Below are 19,180 nucleotides of genomic sequence, written 5' to 3' on the forward strand. Positions count from 1 at the left end.
TGTGTAATAAAGGTGATTTTCCTTAGTGCTGTATTGTTATTTTTGTTGTTGTTCCTTCTTCTTCCTGTAGGCAGACAGGACAAGATAATGCCTTGTTTGGGTGCTGGGTCCTCCTTTTCTGACCTGTTGCAAAGGTCTTGTGTCAGTTAAACACAGTGATTGTAGAGGTGCTCTGAGTTCATAGGGTATCAAATTGGAGCAGTATATGGTGACCAATATCCTCCTCCCCCTGCCCCCCAGCACCAGAGAATTTTGCAGACAAAGATGTGCAGGTGCTGGAGTAATTAACTTTGTTTCCTAAAGATATGCTTATTGTGAAACAGTTGAAATTATATACATGACTTATTTTTTTGTTCAAATGCTTGTGTTTTGCTATAGTGGGGAACTCTGAGCGCTTGAACTTGGCCAAGTGGTTTTGTAGTAACAGGTTCAAAGTGAAAATCATAAAAGAGTTTCTAATGCTTTTTGATTTTTGAAAGGAACACTTTAGATAAAAAGACGTCTGTATTATTCAGCTTCTTAAAGGGAAAATTTTCTTTTTACGCTTAATATTTTAAGTGGTGGTTGCTTTCATTTTTAGCAGCACAACCAGAACACTTCAGCTGTGACACTCATCTAATAAATGTTGCCCTAGGGGCATTGTTCAAAAGCCATGTTATGGAGATTTCTTTTTTTCTGTTTTTGTTATTTAATTGGTTGGTGTTAGCAGTCTGAAGCGTTGCATGCAGAGCTGACTGTGGAATTAATGTTTCTTCCTGGAACAGTGATCCTTGCACAATTAGAAATCACTCGCTCAACAGTCATCCAGAAAGAGGGGAGGGGAGAAAAGAGATGGGAATTTGGAGGTGCAATTTCAATCCCAGATATACATCCCCCAGATATGATGAGATGTTGGCTGGCATCTGGTCATACTGCTGGAACAAAGGCTTTACTTTCCGGCTGAGCAGAGCTAGATGTCACTTTCTGTTGCAATCAGAAATTTCATTGGTTTTGGGAGTTGTCGTAATTTGCAGGAGATGTTTAGTTCCCCCTACTAGCCGGGTATCCGACCAGGGGTACTCAGCTACTGAGTCTTCTGGGACAAGTGGGCCCCTGAATGCTTATTTTTAAAAGTGTATTTGTTAAACTATTTCTCTCTAGGTACATGCAAAGAATTTCCCCACCTGTCTAAGTCTCTGTGTTGGTGAGAGGTGGCAATTGGATGTTCTGGGTACTGGGGGTATGAGAGTTTCTTGAGAGCTGATAGGTGTGGGTTGGTGTCTCTGGTGGCATCAGGCCCAAGCAAAGTCCGTCAAATACAGAGAGGTTGTTTCTGGCTCAGGAGATCATTGAGGTAAAAATTGTGAAGGTTTAGAGATTCTTTGGTGGATTATTCCTGCATGCTGGCTCTACTTGTCTACCCTGACATCTACAGGCCCTCTCTTCCTCAGATGCTGGAGACAGGATATTGGTCTACAGAAGCTTTCTGTCTGTCCCGATATTGCATTCTTACATTCTGTTACTTGAAGTGGAGATCTGGAAGAGGCTCTTGGTTTCTATTTTCTGTTTATTGAGGAAGGAAACAGTTCCTGTTAGATTTTTTGGGGGAATGGATACTTACTTGTACTGCTATATTTTTCTCTCTTCTGTTTATTTTTAATGCCATTTATAAGACTCTTGGAATGGTAGTGTTTTGCAAAATCTACACATGTGGCATGATAATATAAAAATCTCTGTTGGGTATTTATAATACAGCCAGTACTTGGAAGGACCTTTTCTGGGTACTGCTCATGACTGTTGGTTTGGGTATCTCCCAGGGTTATTATGAGAATAAAGTCTGTTATTTTCTTTGTATGACTGGGGTAGAATTAGGGAGGCAGAGATGCTGAATGACTTGCCCTTACAGCTGATGAAAGTACTAAATAAAATTGCTCTAATTAGCAGGCTGTGGTACAAACTGGTTCATGCCCAGCCACAGGGAAAAGGCAGTGTTTGGATGGAAGCTGTAGGAGAGGACACAGTATAGCTCCATAAATGTAGCTCAGGGAGCATGTCCAGAAATACCAATTTCATTGTCTTGTTTAAGGGGGTAGAGGGAAGGAGCCACCCAGCTTCAGCTGCAGCCAGCTTTCCTTCTAGTTTACAGAAGATTTCACTGATCCCTGCTACACTGGTTTCTTCAAATGAGACAAAATGTTCTTCAAGTGTTTCGGAACTTAGAAACGCAACATTGTGTTATTTTGTGTGGAGTAGTAATGCTGTTGTTCATTTAGTTTTATTACTTAATTTTGTCTTCCAGCTGCTGCTGCTGAAAGTTCACTCAGATTACTGTCCAGTGTGGCCCAGGAGGTGAAAGGACGAGGTACTATAAGCTGGATAGACTGTGGGTACGTGTCATGCTCTTTTCTTTCTTATTTTCCCTTTTTCCTTTTGGCTTTTATTGCTATCTTAGCTTTTTTGGTGGCTCTGAAACTTCTTGCCTTTAACTGGATTCGCATAATTCTGTGCAGTTTTTTCTGTAGGGAACTTATATCTTACCATCTTCTCTTCCTTTGAGCGAGTGGAGGGGAATAATTTTTTTTCTTATGGCTCTTGTTACTTCTCTGACAGCATGTTTTTCAGCCTGAAATTGAGACCCTAGCTAACATTGCCTTTCATAGGGGACACACAGGGTGCAAGCTTTTTTCCCACAAGCCAGGGGAGGAGGAATCTCACATGTTGTGCCTCAGCTGGAGGGCAATGCAATTGTGCTCTGACAACAAATGTTGTGTGAGCAGTAAGGCTGTTTGCTTGGTTTTGAAGCATCCACCCATTTGTATTTCTCAATAAAATGTGCTTTCTTTTAAAGACCTTCCTCTGTGCTGGCGTAAGTTCCCGGTACTTTTTAATGTGAAAGCAGAGAAGCTTGTTTTTGTAAGTGGCTGTGTGTGTGGGGAGGAATGAACAGGTGTGTACTTTCTGGTTTGCAGATGTGAAAATCTCCACCGTGGTTCAACTCAAATAACAGTTTGCTTGTGGTTTTAGCTCGTGTATCATAGTGCCTCTGCAGCTTTGAGAGCTTTGCCTGCAGGTGGCAAGGTCCCCTTCCTGCACTGCAGAGGAGCAGCTTGCAGCCTACCTGTGTGTTTGGGTGGATTGCCATGGTATGAGCAGATTGTACACTGTGCGCAAATATAAGTCAGCTCTGCACATCATGTGGCTCCCTTAAAATTGCACTTTTGAAACTAAGCCTTGTCCGTCAAACAGTGACCCAGGATAAGTCATTGGTAAATGCAAGTTAATGTGGGTTTGTTATTGTTAACCTGCCCTGCTCCCCCTCTGCCACCAGGCAGGTGTCTCTACTGCGGAGTCCTCTGCCTTCTGTTTGCATTCTGCTGAGCTTGTCCAAGTGCACACACACTTTCGTCTCTGCCCAACTGGTGGGGACAGAGTTCCAAGTCATCTGCTGGATGCAGATGTTCAGAAAGCAGGGCTGTTCCTCAGAGGACAGTGGAGCCTGAACCACTTGCCACCTGCTGAAGAGCCAGTGGATAAATTGTATTGACTCTGACAAGGTGAACGTTGTGAGATCTGGCATACCTCTGAAATCCATGAAAACCAGTCTCCATTTCTAACAAAAGCACTGATAAGTATTTTTTTGTTGTCAGCAATGAGGGCTAGCAAATAGGATACTGAACCAACCTCTTGGCTTCAGTTTCTAATCAGCTTCAGTTTCTGGTTATGGACTGGTTGCTACCTTTTTGTGTCTTTTGTTTTGGGCAACCTCTGTGTTGGGGGACTTGCTGCTTACTCTGTGTGGGTGTATGCGGTATATACAAATGCTAGATGATGAGGCTGTTCAGCTGGCCCTTCAGAATGCTGCTGGAATAGAATAAACAGTAACTCCCTTCAGGATTTGTTGTGGTTCTGGGTTGGAGAAGGAAAGATTCAGTGTTTAGGACTTCAGTTGGAAATCCAAGGAAGTTTTGGCACTTAGTTCAACAGGTTAGTCTCCACTCCTGGGTTTGAAAGTAATGGTGATGGAGAGGAAAATGTATTATTTGGTTTTGCTGTAAAATGAACTTCAACTCATCAAACCCTAATGTACTCTCATTTTCCAAATGTTGACATCTAGACCAAACTTAGTTATGGAAGCTACTTGCAAGAAATATATTTTCAAGTCTCTCCCACGCAGTGCTTTAGCAGTTTTCATAGGAAGCTTGGTACTTGCAGTGCCTGTCCTCTCACCATGATGGGGAAATATTGAAAGGTGAGTTACTCTCAGACAGTGAGGCAGCATGGTGAAAGTCATGCTGTTGGGAGACCTGGGAATAGATTCACAGGTTCCCAAAATTTTCTTTGACACCAGTAATGCTACAATCAGATTGCCGCTTGCCGAGTGGCAGGCAGTGACCAGGATGTTGTAGCCTGGCAATAGGTGTGATTCTCTCTTTGAGGGTAAAGCAGAGCTGCCTTTCATGTCTTGTTTGAGAAGAACCTGGAAAAAATAGCTGGGCATTTTTCAGAGATGCACTTCTATCCCTTCTCTCACTCCTGCTAAGGGATACCATAACAGAGTTTGTGAGCTAGCTTCATGGGGCAAGGTGAGCTGGAAGACTGGCTTGTGGTAAAGGAGGCCTTGGTGGATGCAAAAGGAAACCCTAAACAGATGGTTTGAGCCTAAACCAAGTTTTGTGGTTGATTTGCTTGTTACGCTTTTGAAGCATTCTGAAATCAATCTAGTAGCGTTGAGGTAACTTTTAATCCTTTTTTTTTTTGTGAAAGGTTTTTTTCTTTTGCTTATTGCTTTTTGTAAAATTGTGTAGAGGTGGCTGCAAACTACTGCCCACCTTGCTGCAGTGACAATACCAGAGGCTGCAGTGGTGCCCCAGGTCACAGAGGGCCGGTTGTAGGGCCTGGACAGCTGAGTCCTACCAGAGTGGCTCAAGCCACTCTCCTGCAGCGAGTATGCTGGGAGGCTTATTTGCGAGTCTTCGTGCTGAAACAAACAGCACACAGATGCAGGGATATTTACAGCACAGGCTCAATTTGTTTTACAAATACTGACAAGAAATGTCTTGTTTGGCAGCAATATTTAGTGGGAAATTTTGGCGTTGCTCTTCACATCCTGCTGCACTGGGCTTCTTTGCCTTCGGATCCAAGCGTTGGCAAGGCTGGCATACATGCAGAGTTGTGGTTTGTGCCTCTGCTTCCCTGTGGCGATGATGGCAGTCCTTTTCTTTTCCTTTTTCTTTACTGGCAGTGCTTTTTTTGTTTCTTATCATTCTCCTTCCCCTCATTTTCAGGAGAAGGCAAGAATATTCTGCTGCGCAGCCTGAGATCTGTGTGGATTGCTAAGCCTCAGCAGCATGTTGTGGATTTCATGCAGTGTAGGGGAGTGTGCAGATTTGTGGCTGGAAGTGTGGCCTTCAGGACTTCCTCAATGCTGGTTTGCATGGAAACCGTGCTCCTTGGCCTTGGCTTCTGTTGTGTCTGTGGTATAAGACAAAGATCATCTTTGAGCTTTCAGTTCCAGTTTGGGTGGTCTCGGGGAGAGAGGGAAGTTAGCTTTTCAGCATGATATAGGGAAATACTTGGTTTCTTGCTGTGACAGGGGTGAGTAGACGAGGTTGCCACTTAGTTTGTCACTTTGTGCAGGGTAGCAGAGATCCCCAGAGTGCTGAGACATGGGAAGTGTGGGGCTGGGGATGCCGTGTGCCTGCCTTTCCTGCACAGTTGTGCACACTTGTGCCAAGTGCCGTGCTGGAGTGTGACCCCCCTGCATGTGGCACTGTAGATAAGGTCCTCGTTCGGGAGGGCTCAGTCAGTTCCTGCAGGCAGATCGACGCCTCCTTCCACAGATGAAGGGGCAGCTTGAGAATTGCTCACAGCATTGAAGTGGTCGCTGTTTGCTGCTGTGTGCTGAGATAGCATATGTGGCTCTGTACACAGTTCAACATGAAGCTATTTCAGTTGTGAATGAAAGACCCAGCAGTGATGTGACAAAAACGTTTTATTTTAGCCTTTGCATGTTTTAATTAAGATGTCCTTGCTGAGGCATTTGATGTTGAGTGAATGGTGGTGTGAGAGACAAGAGAAGACTGAACTAATTATGCCTGGTGAGATGCATGGTATTGGGAATGGAGCACACCTTTGCAGGTTGCTAAATCTTCAGTGTTCCAGAGACATGGATCAGGCACCTTGGGAACAAATGTTCTGGGACTCGTGTCTGGGGAGATGCCACCTTAATAGGAGCTGGGAGTCACAGCTTCTGTTCGTGACACTGCTGAGGAGTCACTTCTTGTTACTTTGTGCAGTTACAAAAGGTGTATCAGTTTTCCAGGCAACTGGGTAAATATTGCCTGCTTCATTATTCAATGTTTATAAAGAGTGTGGAGAACTTTGACAGGAAAAATGCTGCAGCAGCATGAATGTATGCTCTTTAGGGCATTCACGTGAAATTGGAATGGGCAGGAGGTTGGGCTGTTTATTGAATTATTTTTTAGTCGTAGGCTGATTGAAGTTTGGAAATTTGAAGGGCATCATAGGGAGTTAAAAGCTTAGGATATGTGCAAAAACGCACAAAAGGACGTGGTGTTTTCTGTGTCAGAGACTGGCTGCTGCTAGCTCTGACAGCAGGTTGGGGTTTGTGCTGCAGAGCCTCTGTGTCCCCCCGATCTCCCAAAACCTCCATTTTTTTAGGCCTGGTACAACTGGAGGTAAGCACTGGTGTGGTCAAGTAAAAGAGGAGTTTTGTTAAAAATAGAAACTCCTGTCAGATCCTTGTGGTGGCAAGTAAAAGAAACAAAGTGATGTGCCTGGGAACGCAGTAAGATGGAATTACCTTTTGAGTGAAAGACGAAATTGTTGCTGTTTGTATTTAAAGCAGACAAAGCTCTACTCTCAGTTTGTGATGTTCTGAGGTGTGGCTTAGAAGAACAGTCATTAGAAAGTTATTCTGTAGCCTTCTGAAGTTGGTTTTGTGATAGACCACAGTGTGGCCAAGGACTGATGTTACTTCGAAGAGTAAATAGTTTGGGTGAAGTGGAAATAAAGTAAATTGGCTTTGTTGAGGAGAAGAAAATGTGTTTGGCAGGTTATAAAGCACATTGTGGTCAGGTGCAGCTTTGAAGAGGTTGAAAGTAGCTCTCGCCATCATGAATATGATTTAGAGAACGCTCCTGGGTTTTCCAGTTACTGAATTGTCTCGAGTTTTTATTGACTATAACTCCCACCCAATTGTGGATTGGTATTTTTTTTAAAAACACCCATTTCTTTGGCTCTGGGTAATCATTCTCTGCTCAAGCTTGCATGGTTCCCTTTACTGTAGGTCCCAAACATAAACAAAGCTGTGTGATTTCCATCTGCTGTCATAGCGCGTGTGCTTGGCTTTAGCACATCAGACTGCTAGGAAGAGGAAATGCCATCTGGTTAAAATGTCTGACTAATTTTTGTTTGGTTTTAATCCCACTTTCTCTGCTTTTGTGTGTCATTCTTTTAGTCCCTTTTGTGTGTCATGTGCATCATTCTTTGTAGACCCTATCCCAAATAATTACTTGTTATTGTAGCAGTCCCATGGCACTTAGCATAAAGGTGAGACCATGGTTTGGCTGGCAAAGCAGTATGTTCAAACCCACACAGCTAAACATGCTGCTTTACAAGAGAGCCCTATCCACCCAAGTATTTGTCTTTTCTGGGGTTTTCCCTAATATCCCTGTTTTTCTGTCTTATAGATGAGATCTTCCCAAATTTATAATTTCCTTATCCTTAGATACAGAAAGGCTTTACCTATCCAAACAGTCATAAATGGATGTGTTTAATGCCTTGACATAGCAGGGAGAAATTTCAGAAATAAGGCTGGCAGTACAGATGGTGTTACAGTAATTTTGCTCTCTAGTTTTTACCTTCATCCAATAAAGCCACTCAGAAGTAGGATTTATTTAAGAGAATAAGTCGACTCGTCTTTCTTACCTGTAGCTGAATTTTAAAGCTGATGAAAAGCTTTGAAATTGCAAATAAAGCTGACCAGACCTAATAGAGAGAGAAAAAAGAAAGGAGTAGTGCTGCTCTTGCCCTAGTACAGCCTTTTCCATCCAAGCAGATTTGTGGTGTCTGGGATTTCTGCATTTTTCTACAGTAGCCTTGAAGGTGAAAGGCAGCTCAGGAGAGGATGGCTCATAGCGCCAGCCTGGGGGAGGTTACAGGGGCTCTGTTTGCTACTGGTCCAGGGGAGGGAAGGCAGGTGTCCCTCAGGAACACTTTGCAAGTGAGTTATACTGCCAGTGTGAGGGCCATGTGTACGGGCAAACTGCATTTACAGCATAGATTTTTGGTGCCTTCCTCCCGTCTCTGTCATAACCGGTCTGTGTGGTTAATGTCCATTCACATTAAAGCCTTTTTCTTTTACTGTAAGAGTGACCATGCAGGAAGTGTTATCCCAACCTGAAAAACATCCTTTTTTAAGTAAGCTCTCAGTTCCTGACTTAAACCCATTCAGTTTGGTGTGTTGCATTAATTCAGAAACACAGAGCAATTAACTAAATCCACAGTAACGGCTGTGTGTATGAGCCTGAGGTCATGTCTGTTTCATCCTAAACTTAAGTATTCCATGGGTTTTTTCCTAGAGTTGCTCATTAGCCAAATCTTCAACATTGCTGCTTTTCAGATCAAAATGAGCAGTAAGCGAATTCAGATGTAATGTATTTTTTACTCTGTTTTCCTGCACCCAGTAATTCATTTAAAGCATCCTCTAGCATCCATCCTCTCCGGGCCCATGGTGCACCTAAAGGTCATAAATGGGTATACAAAAGGCTGCAGCATCTGTGTGCCCATGGGTGACATGTTGAAAACCTGCATTTTGGGGTTCTTAGATTCGTGTGAACTCAAAGACAGAGCAGTAGTCATCTTGTGTCCCACGTTAGGACAGTGTTCCCCCGTGCTGTGTTGTGGGATGAGAGAAGCTGCTGCTTTGCAAAAAAAACTTGAGCGTTCGATGTTTTTAGAAGTTCCTGCAAAGCCTTTGGTAGCTCTTGTGAATGTGTTTACCTTATTTCTGTGCAGGTATGTGGGCTGCCAAGTGCCTCTTGCTAATTTATATTTCCATGGAAAGTATTGTTCATTATAACTTCTTGACTTTCTGCAGGGGCTGGAGCTTATAATTTTTTCCCTTAATTGTTGTAGCTTGACGATATGATGATACGTGTTACCTCTTTGTCTTGGTTTTCCTTCTGCTTTTTGGCTTGCTCTTGCTTGCAGTAAGAATTAATCTCATGGGTTTTAATTTTCAGAAAATACTTCTTTTTAATTTTATTCCTCTAGATCCCTGGCCTCTCTAATTGACTAATGGGCACAGGGAGTCGTTTGTATTGGGTGACAAGTGGTGCTGGGTCTCCACAACACATGGATTATTCTGTTTGCATTCCTGGCACGTTCCAGGGGAGCGTTTGGAGCAGAAGGCTGCAATCATCTGCAAGGTGATTGCAATACCCCCTTGAAGTGGGGATTTTTGCTGCATTCTAGGGGGTAAAATCAGGCCCTAAATTCACATGAGACTCTGTCCTGTTCATCTGCTAATCCTTATCTTTAATTCTTTCCAGGAGTTTATTTTCTGGTTTTGGCTTTCACGCTCCCCCATCCCTTAAAAGGTTCAAGCTTTTCATGTGCCGCACTGTTTAACTGGTTCATTTCTTCTGTGCTGTGGAAACCTGTTGCTATTGTTACTTGTTCTAGAAGGTAATTTCCATCAGGAACCCAGAATGGGTGCAAAGCGTTGCTTTGTTTTTCAAGGCAAATCTTGTGTTTAAGCTTCCTGTGCTCATTACTTCTGCATCCGTTTCTCCTGGGTCGTGTTCCTATTTTGGTGCCTGCAGATCCTTAAACCCCACTCAGGCACAGAGTATCTTAAGTGCCTTTCTGCACTGATGGCTGAGAATGGGTTTTCTGATCAAGTAGGTGTAAGCCATTACCATCCAGCTCTTTGGAGAAGTGCAAGCCAGCATGATGGTTTGAGATGTGATTTTTTTAGCTAGGATTTTTTTTTCGTTTCTGATTTCAGATTGGTCTTGAGAGAGTGAAACGGGAAGGTGTGGGATCATTATAGAATATGAGGAGCCTTACAAATCTCACATACTGTTAGCAGCATTTATGACAGCTACTGGCCCAGGATGGGAGGGAGAAATGAGGATGACGGGGAGGCAGGCAATGCCTGCAGTCTGAGAAGAGGAGAGTTTTGCTAGAATCAATCTGGTTTTGTTTGGTCCGCAAAGTACACAAACTGCTGTATTGTAAAAGGATCACACAGTCTTTGTTGGAGGATGGAATCGATGACTACAAGGAGCGTAGGTCAAAATCCCATATTGTCCCCAACAATGGCTAATGAATTCCCTTTTTTTATTTCAAAACCTTGTAGGAGCACATCTAACTATAACTGACTGTTAATGACTTCCTCTTTCAAATTAGCTTTGCAAGTGCAAATGTGTTTCATACTTTTAGGAGGCTTGAGGAAATTTTTGCTGCTAACACCTCTTTTGCTGCTTTTTTGGGGTCACAAGCTCAATTAGTTGTTTGGCAGGATCTCAACTCCATGCTTTCCCAGGATGTTCATCAGTCTGTTGTCTGGAGTGTGTATTCTACGGAAGGTAGCCAGAGGGTATTGCAGAGGCTGTGCATTGGGCTGGGAAACCTTGTTTGATAGTTCACTTCTGACAGCTGGGCTGAATTGCAGTTGAACTTCCCTGAAGTTGTTACTGGAGTTCTCTGTGATAGTTTTCACTATAACGTAGAAGAATGAAAGCACCTGAACAACAGAGACAAGAATGAGAGAGTGTGCTGGTAACAAGATGACAGCTTTGACTGGTACCTTCCAAAGCTTTTCCAGTGTTGGGAGGCTTGCTTTACAGTCAATCTTGCTTCTGCTTTGCTGTATTCCCTTGCTCTTGGAGCCTGCTCTCTCTCCTTACCTGCTCAGTTTTGTCTCTTCCAGCTGTTGGGACAGTGGCAGTGTTTGTACAGTTGCTGATACAACAGAGCCTCCATTGCATTAGAGTCTACAGGCACAACTGTGATTTAAGGGACTGCTGAAGCATAATTTACATGGATTGTTGAGCCCTGTTTCAGATGGTGAGATGTACAGATAAAAGAGAAAACCTGTTTAGAAATTGTGAGGTCTGTGGTTTGCATGTGGTTACATCATATGCTGATAGAGGAATGAGATAGGTTATGTGCAGGCATATTTACTGACCTGGTTACTTAAATTGATTCTGTCAGCATTTTTATTAATTACTTTTCTTGTGCCTGAAAATCACGTAGGTATGGATGAAAAAGAAAGCTGGGTGCACTCTGCATTGCAAAGTGTTAGGGGATGCCAGGGTGGAAGCAATGTGACCACACAGCACGTGCACACTCTGCTGTTACATTGGCAGCTGGAGACAGGAACGTTTTGGGATGGCATTTTTGTCATTGCTGAAGAGGGAATTTGACAGTCATTCCAGATCCTTCCTCCCCAGAGGTGTGGTTGTGGGGCTGTTTTCCTGTCTTCATGAGAGGCCAGTGGGCAGCGTTACATAATAAGGGAAATAATTAAAAAGCTGCAGAAGATGTTATTTGTGCCCATGAAAGAGCGCTGAGGATGTTTGATTCCTTTGGGACCTGACTGGGCAATATTTGAATTTGCCCCAAGGAGGGGTTTTGCACTTCCACCTCCATGCACCATTTTTTACTTGGGATCCATCCAGCTTGGACTTGTTTTAGATTTAGAAACTATGTGGACTTAACTGCAGCAAAACTCCTGGGTCTTATTTTGTATTCCTTCTGTCTAGCTTTATCTTCTGTTCTTTCTCTCTCCAAATTACCTTCATACATTGCTGCAAAAGCCTTTTCCTGTGTTGCTCCTCCTGCCACTGGGGCCTGCCATCAGTATCTCTCGCTGCTTCTCCATCATTATGGCCATGGGTGTCCAGACCTGTGGGCAGTCCTGGACAGGCAGAGTATCTTGTGCCACTCCTAAGGCATGGCTGTGACATGTCCCTTTCAGGAGCTGGCTGCACTGGTGGTGAGCCAAAGGAGGCCAGATCTCCTTCATGAGTCCCTCCTGCCCTGGTAGCAGCTGGCTGCCTGTGCTGAGGGATTATTCATGCATGACAACACTGACAAGGGACCCCAGAGGTTTACAGGGAGTGCTCCAGTTGGGCTTCCTGCCAGCTCCACCATAACCCCCAGTGACAGAAATATGTCCCAGTGGAGGAGGTGGGGATGTGAATGGAAAGGGGTGAAGTGTGCACGCGATCTTTGCAGTGCACGCTGCCTTTGTTGTTATTTAGACTTCTTGCTTAGGTCAGCTTGGATCGTTCATTTCATTCTTCTTTTTACCAAGCGGTCATATGTCTTCACTTCTCCAGCAAAGGCACGTTTTGGAGCCCTGGTTTGGTTTTGTAGAAGAGGAGGAGTAGAGAACATGCCTGTGGGAGTTGAAGGAAGCTGTGCTATCGTGCCACTTAAGGTTTGACCTTATTACCACATAGACAGCTGCTGTGGTCCTTGTGGTATTGAAAATAGGTTGATGTTTTGGATGATTTTCCAGAGAGATAATGCTGAATTATTGTAGGACTGCCTGCAAGGGTCCCTTTGGCAGCAGCACAGCAGGGACCTGCCAGGGTTCAAATTGCTCTGGACAGAAATGGCAAGAGGCAGCCAAGGATGGCTGCTGGGGACACATTACTGACCTCATCCTCAAGCCAGTATTTCCCGAGCCTGGTGCCTTGCCTGCAGTGGCTTGGCCTGGGTTGGTAGAGTGCTGATTTTTGGGGTAGTTTCTGGCTTCTTAGGTTGTGGTTTGTTGGGGTTTGGTTTTTTTTTTTGGGGGGGGGGGGGGGGGTTGGGGTTTTTTTCCTTTTATTTCCTGTTTTGGGTGTTCTGGTTTTTTAGGGTTTTTTTTGTTGGTTTTATTTTTTTTACTTTTAGTCATTATAAGAAACTCTTACACTGCCTCTTCAAGTGATATAATTAAATTGCAAGAACCGGAGTCCTAATTACCCTCTCCCATGTGAGAGTTGAGGAGCTCATCTTTAGAGAGAGGCTGTTGGCTGAGATTCAAAAGAGACAAGTCTCAGAGCAGGCTGCATCTGTGTTGATATTTACTCTTTTTAAGAATAATGGTCATTACCAAGTGATATCAGAGCAGGTTGCTCTTTGCAGGTTATTTTTGTCTGTCTGTAAGTGAAGGCAGAAGGAAAAGCAGACGGGTCCATCTCTGCCATTTCTGTAAATCTCCTGCTTTTTCCAAATAATTGTTAGCATAGAATCTGAGCTGGTGGGTCTGGCATGTGCAAAAATCTGCACTGATGCATGAAAAAATTACTGATACATATTTAGACAATTCCTATTATTGGAATTTGCTCCTCTTCTATCCCATGCATCAGTGCAGATAGCTTGCATAAACAGGCCTAACTCTCAATGCAGTGGTGCAGAGAATCTGCTCACTAAATGGTAGGAGACGTACTGGAGCAAACTGCTGCCTTCTTTCCTGTGATAATGTCTGTGCATTCAGGCAGCTGTGTGAATCTCTGCAAATGGAGAAATCCTGAAAGCAGGGCACACTTAGATCCAGCAAAATAGCTATTCTTATCTTTCTTTTTTTTTTTTTTTTTTTTTTTTTAATAGGAACTCATGCAAACAGAAAATGAATTGCTAGGAGTTGAAGTGATAGGAGTTGCTAGCTCCTTACTCACAGGTATAGCTCAGTAATAATGCTTTGTAGCTTTTTTTCTGCTATAAACCTGGCAGAATATTAGTATCCATTCAGATCTCTAGATGACACATAAGGGAAAATTACGCTTTCTTGCCTACATGGTGAGAAGTTGCACCAAATAGGTGGTAGAACAGGCACAGGATTCTCTTGATATCCAATTTAGTCCTCTCTTTATGCCAGAACAACTGTCTGCACATCTTGGGGTTTTACAGACCCTGTTGCTGAAGTTTCAGCGTTCTGCTGTTCACATCAAGCGCCTAACATTTGTCCTGGAAAGCTGAGATAGCCACAGATACACCTGGCAACGTTTGGGAGTGTCTAGAAGAGCATTTCTGAATGTTGACAGCCGTGTGGGCTGAGTGCAGTTAACTGCCTGGCACTCAGCTGCAGCAGGGCCACAAGACCTTCTCTATGCCTGAATCTGTCTGGGGTAGGACAGAAGGATGATCTGAAACTGGTGTCTACTGTGGAGATGCCTTGACCTTCAAGTCATTTAGGTTTAGCCCATGGGACCATTGGAGAACTGCAGGGAAGAGAAGATAGAATATTTCTGACCCCTGGGTTTGATGTTGCTGCAGGCTTTTTGTGTGAACTCCATGTGGCAAACACAGTTTTTTTGGCATAACTACAAATCCAGGGCATTTGTTCTGTAGTCTAGTTTTGTTACAAGGAGACGTGTCCACCTTATTCAGTTCTCAAGCTCAGATCTCCAGCCTCCCAGAGAAACAAAGAGAGTGTTTATGGGTTACAGTGATGTGAAAATGCAAAATTCAGATGAATTCAGTAAGACTCTTCAGATAAATACACTTCTGTTCAATTGGGATTACAAGTGCTCCTTCCTGGTGTGGTAGTTGTGTGCTTTGTTAGTTCCATAAAATGTTCATTTCTGTTTTCAGCATAATACTCTGATTTTGCTGCATGTGTCCATGGCACATCCCTCCTTACTTCCATGTCCCATAAGCATTTGGGAAGTTTCTACTAAAGTGCATTCTCACTTGCAGCTCACTGTGAACCTGGTGTTTGTTGTTCTTCACATTTGTAGAAAGGCAGCTGGAGAACATGGGGAGAATTAGCACCAGTGCCGGCAGCAGCACTTAATTTGGTGAGGCTCTTGCAAGCCTTGCATCTTGTTGTCTCTAATCAGTTTAAACTTGATGGGTTTTCAGTGTTTTCATTTTCTAAATTGATTTATCTGCGTAAAAGGTACAAGTTGTCCTCTGCTGGGAACAAGTTTCTGAGCTGTTTAATCTTGCTGTTTGTCAATGCAGAGAACAGCCTTGTCAATGTGAATCATCATCTTTTCTGTTTTACTCATCTCTCAGTATCTTTGACCAACTTCTTATTCACTTCAGCTTGAAGTCTCCTTGTGGCTTCCCTCCTGCACTGTTTAGGAGGGCAGTTAGGCTGTGCAGACCCCTTACCTGCCCACTGAAACAGATGTATTTGCAGTTCTCTCCCATGACCCTTCTCTCTGCTTCAAGTCAGCCTAATCTGGTGCTGGAAGCAATTCAGTCTCATTCAATTTGAAGACCACCTCCAGCAGGTCTGTCTGCTGATACCTCCCTCCTTCTTTAAGTGCTGTTTTTACCTCTGCTTTCCAGGTGTGGCTCCAGGACACGTCTTTCATACCTAGAATGAATGGGGTTGCTGGGCTTGTGGCTCCAGAATTTCAGTTGGTTTTTGTTTTCTGCAGGACCTTTTTCAGGCTGAGTGCTTGTGATTTGGACTTGGACATACCATGAACATGGGGTTTTTTTGCTTTTTACTGTCTTCTGCCAAATGCAAAAGCTGACCTGCTCTTTCCTTTTGAATCTTTTCACAAACAGTGCTCTTTGACTACCACCCTAACAGTAGCATGGTCTTACTGAAATTTGACTTTGTAAATTTTATGTTAATCTCATGGCAGAGGATCTGCTGAGGTCCTTGGACATGCTGGAATGAGCTACTTCTTTACTGGTTAGGGCTTGGCTTTGAAATGTAAATTTAACACAGTTCACTGTGTCCTGACCAAGCAAACAGAGAAATTAAATTGACTCATGGAGCTTTTATAATGCTTGTCCCACAAACTTAGCTAAACAGCTTCCACATTACTGTTAGTTTGAATTAATTGCTGATGAGGAAGCACAGCAGTGAGTTCTCAGAACTGAATGCATTTGATTTTCTTTTTTGGTAACCTTTCTTCCAATATGTGTTTTTTGCAGTGATACTGAAAGCCGAAAATTATGCAAGAAGATGAAGGTAGATCCTAATTCAAAGGAGAAGGGAGTGGATTTACTCCATTATAAGTGAGTGCTGGGCTGGGATTCGTAGTTCATAATTGTTGATGCCCCCATTAAGAGTGCTCTTCTTTCAGCCCTGTGCTGCTGCAGCATTAAGATGACTTATTTTTTTTATCTTATGAAATTGATTGCTGTTTCTTCAGTGTGCAAGGATGTGTTATGACAGAAGTTGAGTTAAATTTATTCTGCTGTTGAACAGAAAACACTAAAAGCATGAGTGGGGGCAGGGAGAGATGTCCAATGGACTAAAACTGCCCAGTGCATGGGGCTGATGCCTGGGGTTTGAGTTCTCTTGCTTTCTGTCACTTGCCTGCTGGTGTGTGCCTTGGACAAGTTGCTTCACCTCTCTCGCCTTTCTGACTTGAGATAGTCCTTCATAATGTGAGTGGAGAAAGGCGAGTGTTGTGAAACAGCAAGGGATTTTTCTTCCTGAAAATAATAGGAGTGGGAGTACTGTTAGGTACACCAAACAGCTGCATCTCCATCTCCAAAGATCATGCCACAGTAAATAATCTTGTTAATGTGTCAGGGAGGAAATTGTTTACTGGGAAACTGTTTTCTTTACACTGGTTTGCACCCTCCCTTTTTCCTTCCTCTTGTTCTTCCTCACCCCACCCCCCCTTAAATTACTGTACTGTAAATTCTACTTAGTTCTGTGGCTTCAGCAGGATAATGTTATTCTGGTTAGGGAGAAGTCAGGAGGAGCAGCTGTTTGAATTCCAGTAATGCTACTGTAAGTTAACTCTCTTCCCCACTCCTCGTTTAACAGGGACGGTGCATTTCATACTGCATATAACAGAGCGGTCACACTGAAGGTAAATTCAAATATTCCATTATTATTCTTTTGGTTCTGCTAGATGTGGGTGAGACATTTGTGGATGAAAAGCTGGTTTTGAGATTTTTTCATGCTGAAGGCATGAAAGGAAGGGGATTAATCTTCATAAACAGCTGTCAGAATGGCCTAAAGGCTTTTGTGTGCATACATGTCTGTCAACCACAGATCCAGGAAAATGGTTTATTATTTAAAAAAATTGACCCCATGTTGAACTGGAAGGTAAATTTTAAGTTAACTTACACACTAGTAACAAATAAGGATTTTCTTGTTTTCATTACAAGGTGCTCTTTGTGGTAGTATAACTAAAAGTATTAGCCAATACTACATTTTGATAAGGAGTTCTCTGAGGTTCTTAGATTGTGTGTTTATAAACTTTAAAGAGAGCTGAGTGGCCTTATCTTTTATCAGATTGTGGAACCACAGCTCCTATGAAAGTGCTTTGAGTGCATCAGGTATAAAATGAACTTTCTTCTTTTCTGGCAAATCTTGACATAAAGCAGCAGAAGGCAACGTTCAGTGAGCAAGGGAAGAGAGCAGGTGTGAGGAGTGATACAAATGTGTAGATCCAGATGACTGTGGAAGTGGTGGACTAAAAGTACAGTGAGCAGGCCAGAAGTGTGCAGCTTTCCTCTGCAAAGCCCTGATGAAGCACTGGGAGTATCCTGACCTGAGGAGCCCTGCAATGACTTGGCTTCCAGAAGTCTCTTCTGTCCAGCTCTGATGCTCAGTTCCTGTTTCTCTTCCTCCTCCAGCAAACCCGAGCTCTGCACAGTTATTGGTTCTTTGAAGGCTTGATGACATCACCCCAGGTTGACTTAGTTCCATGTACCTCCCCTTTCTGGCTTGTTCAGGGCATTGCCCTGGGATGGATGAAAGCCTGTGTGAGATGCTGCGTGAACCTGAGCATGCCAGAGTGGCTGTTTCTACGTGCACTTGCTCTGGACCCTGCTTTTACAGCCAGAGCTGGAGAGTTTCTGATGGGGGACTGTCTTGGAAGTGTGTCCTGACTTGAGTTCATTCAATCTTCACTTGAAGACTGCTGTGATGCAGATTTGTCTGAGATGGGGAGGGTAGGGCCACGTATCTTCCCATCTCCTGCAGCAGAAATCTTGCCTGGCATTAGGAATGGCAGTGTTAAATACCCAGCCCAGTCAGCAGCTGCCTAAACCAACTTCTGTACTTAAGGAGGAATTGCAGCTGGTGATTGTTGTTTTCCTTCATGGTGGGTGATGGGTTAAGGGAGACTTGCTAGTTGCCTAAATTTGGGTGATTTGAACAATACATGATGTGTCTCTCCTGCCCTCCATAAAGAGCTGCAACCAGGAATTAGTGCTGTGACTCTTCCTTACAGATCAGATCAAGTGGAAAGCACCTGCAGTGCTCCAGGGAGCATTGGGCTGAGAGGCAATCATAGCACAACAGGAACCAGATCATTTATTCCTTCAGCTGTTCTGTGATGAGCATTTCACCCTATACTTTTGCCCTGCCTGCTGGGAAGAAGAAAGCAGCTTCCCATGGACAGGGATGTGGGATTCCATTGGGGGTGGCAGAGGAATTTTGAAGCTCCCTCACTCAAGGGGCTGGAGTCTTTCTCAATTAAACTGCCCCTGTGAAACCAACCACTAATGATCTACAGGTTGGGCAGTGGATCAGATCTGGGCAGTGTTCAAATAATTCAGCTGTTTGCTTGTTCTGCTGCTCACAGCTGCCTGGATATTTTCTGTATTTTTCCCTCTGTTCCACTTGTCCCTGTTTTCTTCTGTTGAGCCGGTGACCTTTGTTTTTCTCTCTCAGCTGTGTTTGTCAGGAGTCTCCCAGTACATACAAACAGAGAGCAGCAGAGCAACACAATTACATAGGGTATCAAACTCATTTTATGGACAGGTGGACACACTGAAGAACAGGAAGATTAAAGGATTTGTTTCACATCATTCAGCAAACTTGTGGTAATAAAACTCGGATCTTCTTTCCAGACATCCAGTAGACATATTAATATATGTATGACATTTTGGAGAATGATGGACACAGCTCTGAAGAACTGTAAAAGGATTCTTCTGGAGTAATCAGCAATTTCATAGATGTGGCTGATTGAGCTGATAGTGTACTCAGGTTTTTAGAAAAGCTTTTCATTTCTTAAAGTAAGCAAATCCTTATGTAATTAGCAGAGATGCCCTTGTGGTTTCACTATTAGAAAAATGAGGAATAAAGGATATCTCAGTGTTCACAGCAGGGGGAAGTTACTTGGCAGTCCGATCCTCCTGCTGCTGAGACCTGTGTTAAGACCTGAGCAGTTTGGGGTATCTAGGAAAGCATGATAGAAGGCAAGAGAACAAAATTCAGTGATGCAAAATTATTAGTAATGGT

At 43.4% G+C, this 19,180-nt stretch overlaps 1 protein-coding gene across 3 annotated transcripts in view; it reads left to right on the forward strand.

The window, feature by feature from the left end:
* The window catches only part of PDIA5 (protein disulfide isomerase family A member 5), a 97,897-nt gene that overhangs the window by 13,290 nt on the left and 65,427 nt on the right, over positions 1-19,180 (forward strand). For all 3 annotated transcript variants that reach the window (XM_066190268.1, XM_066190265.1, XM_066190266.1), the window contains 3 exons: positions 2,279-2,366; positions 15,904-15,987; positions 16,751-16,796. In XM_066190268.1, the coding sequence (XP_066046365.1) occupies positions 2,279-2,366; positions 15,904-15,987; positions 16,751-16,796 (218 nt within the window). The remainder of the gene's footprint in view (positions 1-2,278; positions 2,367-15,903; positions 15,988-16,750; positions 16,797-19,180) is intronic.

The sequence above is a fragment of the Chamaea fasciata genome, unplaced genomic scaffold, assembly GCF_029207755.1.
Source record: "Chamaea fasciata isolate MVZ Bird 193981 ecotype frontalis unplaced genomic scaffold, bChaFas1.0.hap1 SCAF_8, whole genome shotgun sequence".
NCBI classification, from domain to species: Eukaryota; Metazoa; Chordata; class Aves; order Passeriformes; family Sylviidae; genus Chamaea; species Chamaea fasciata.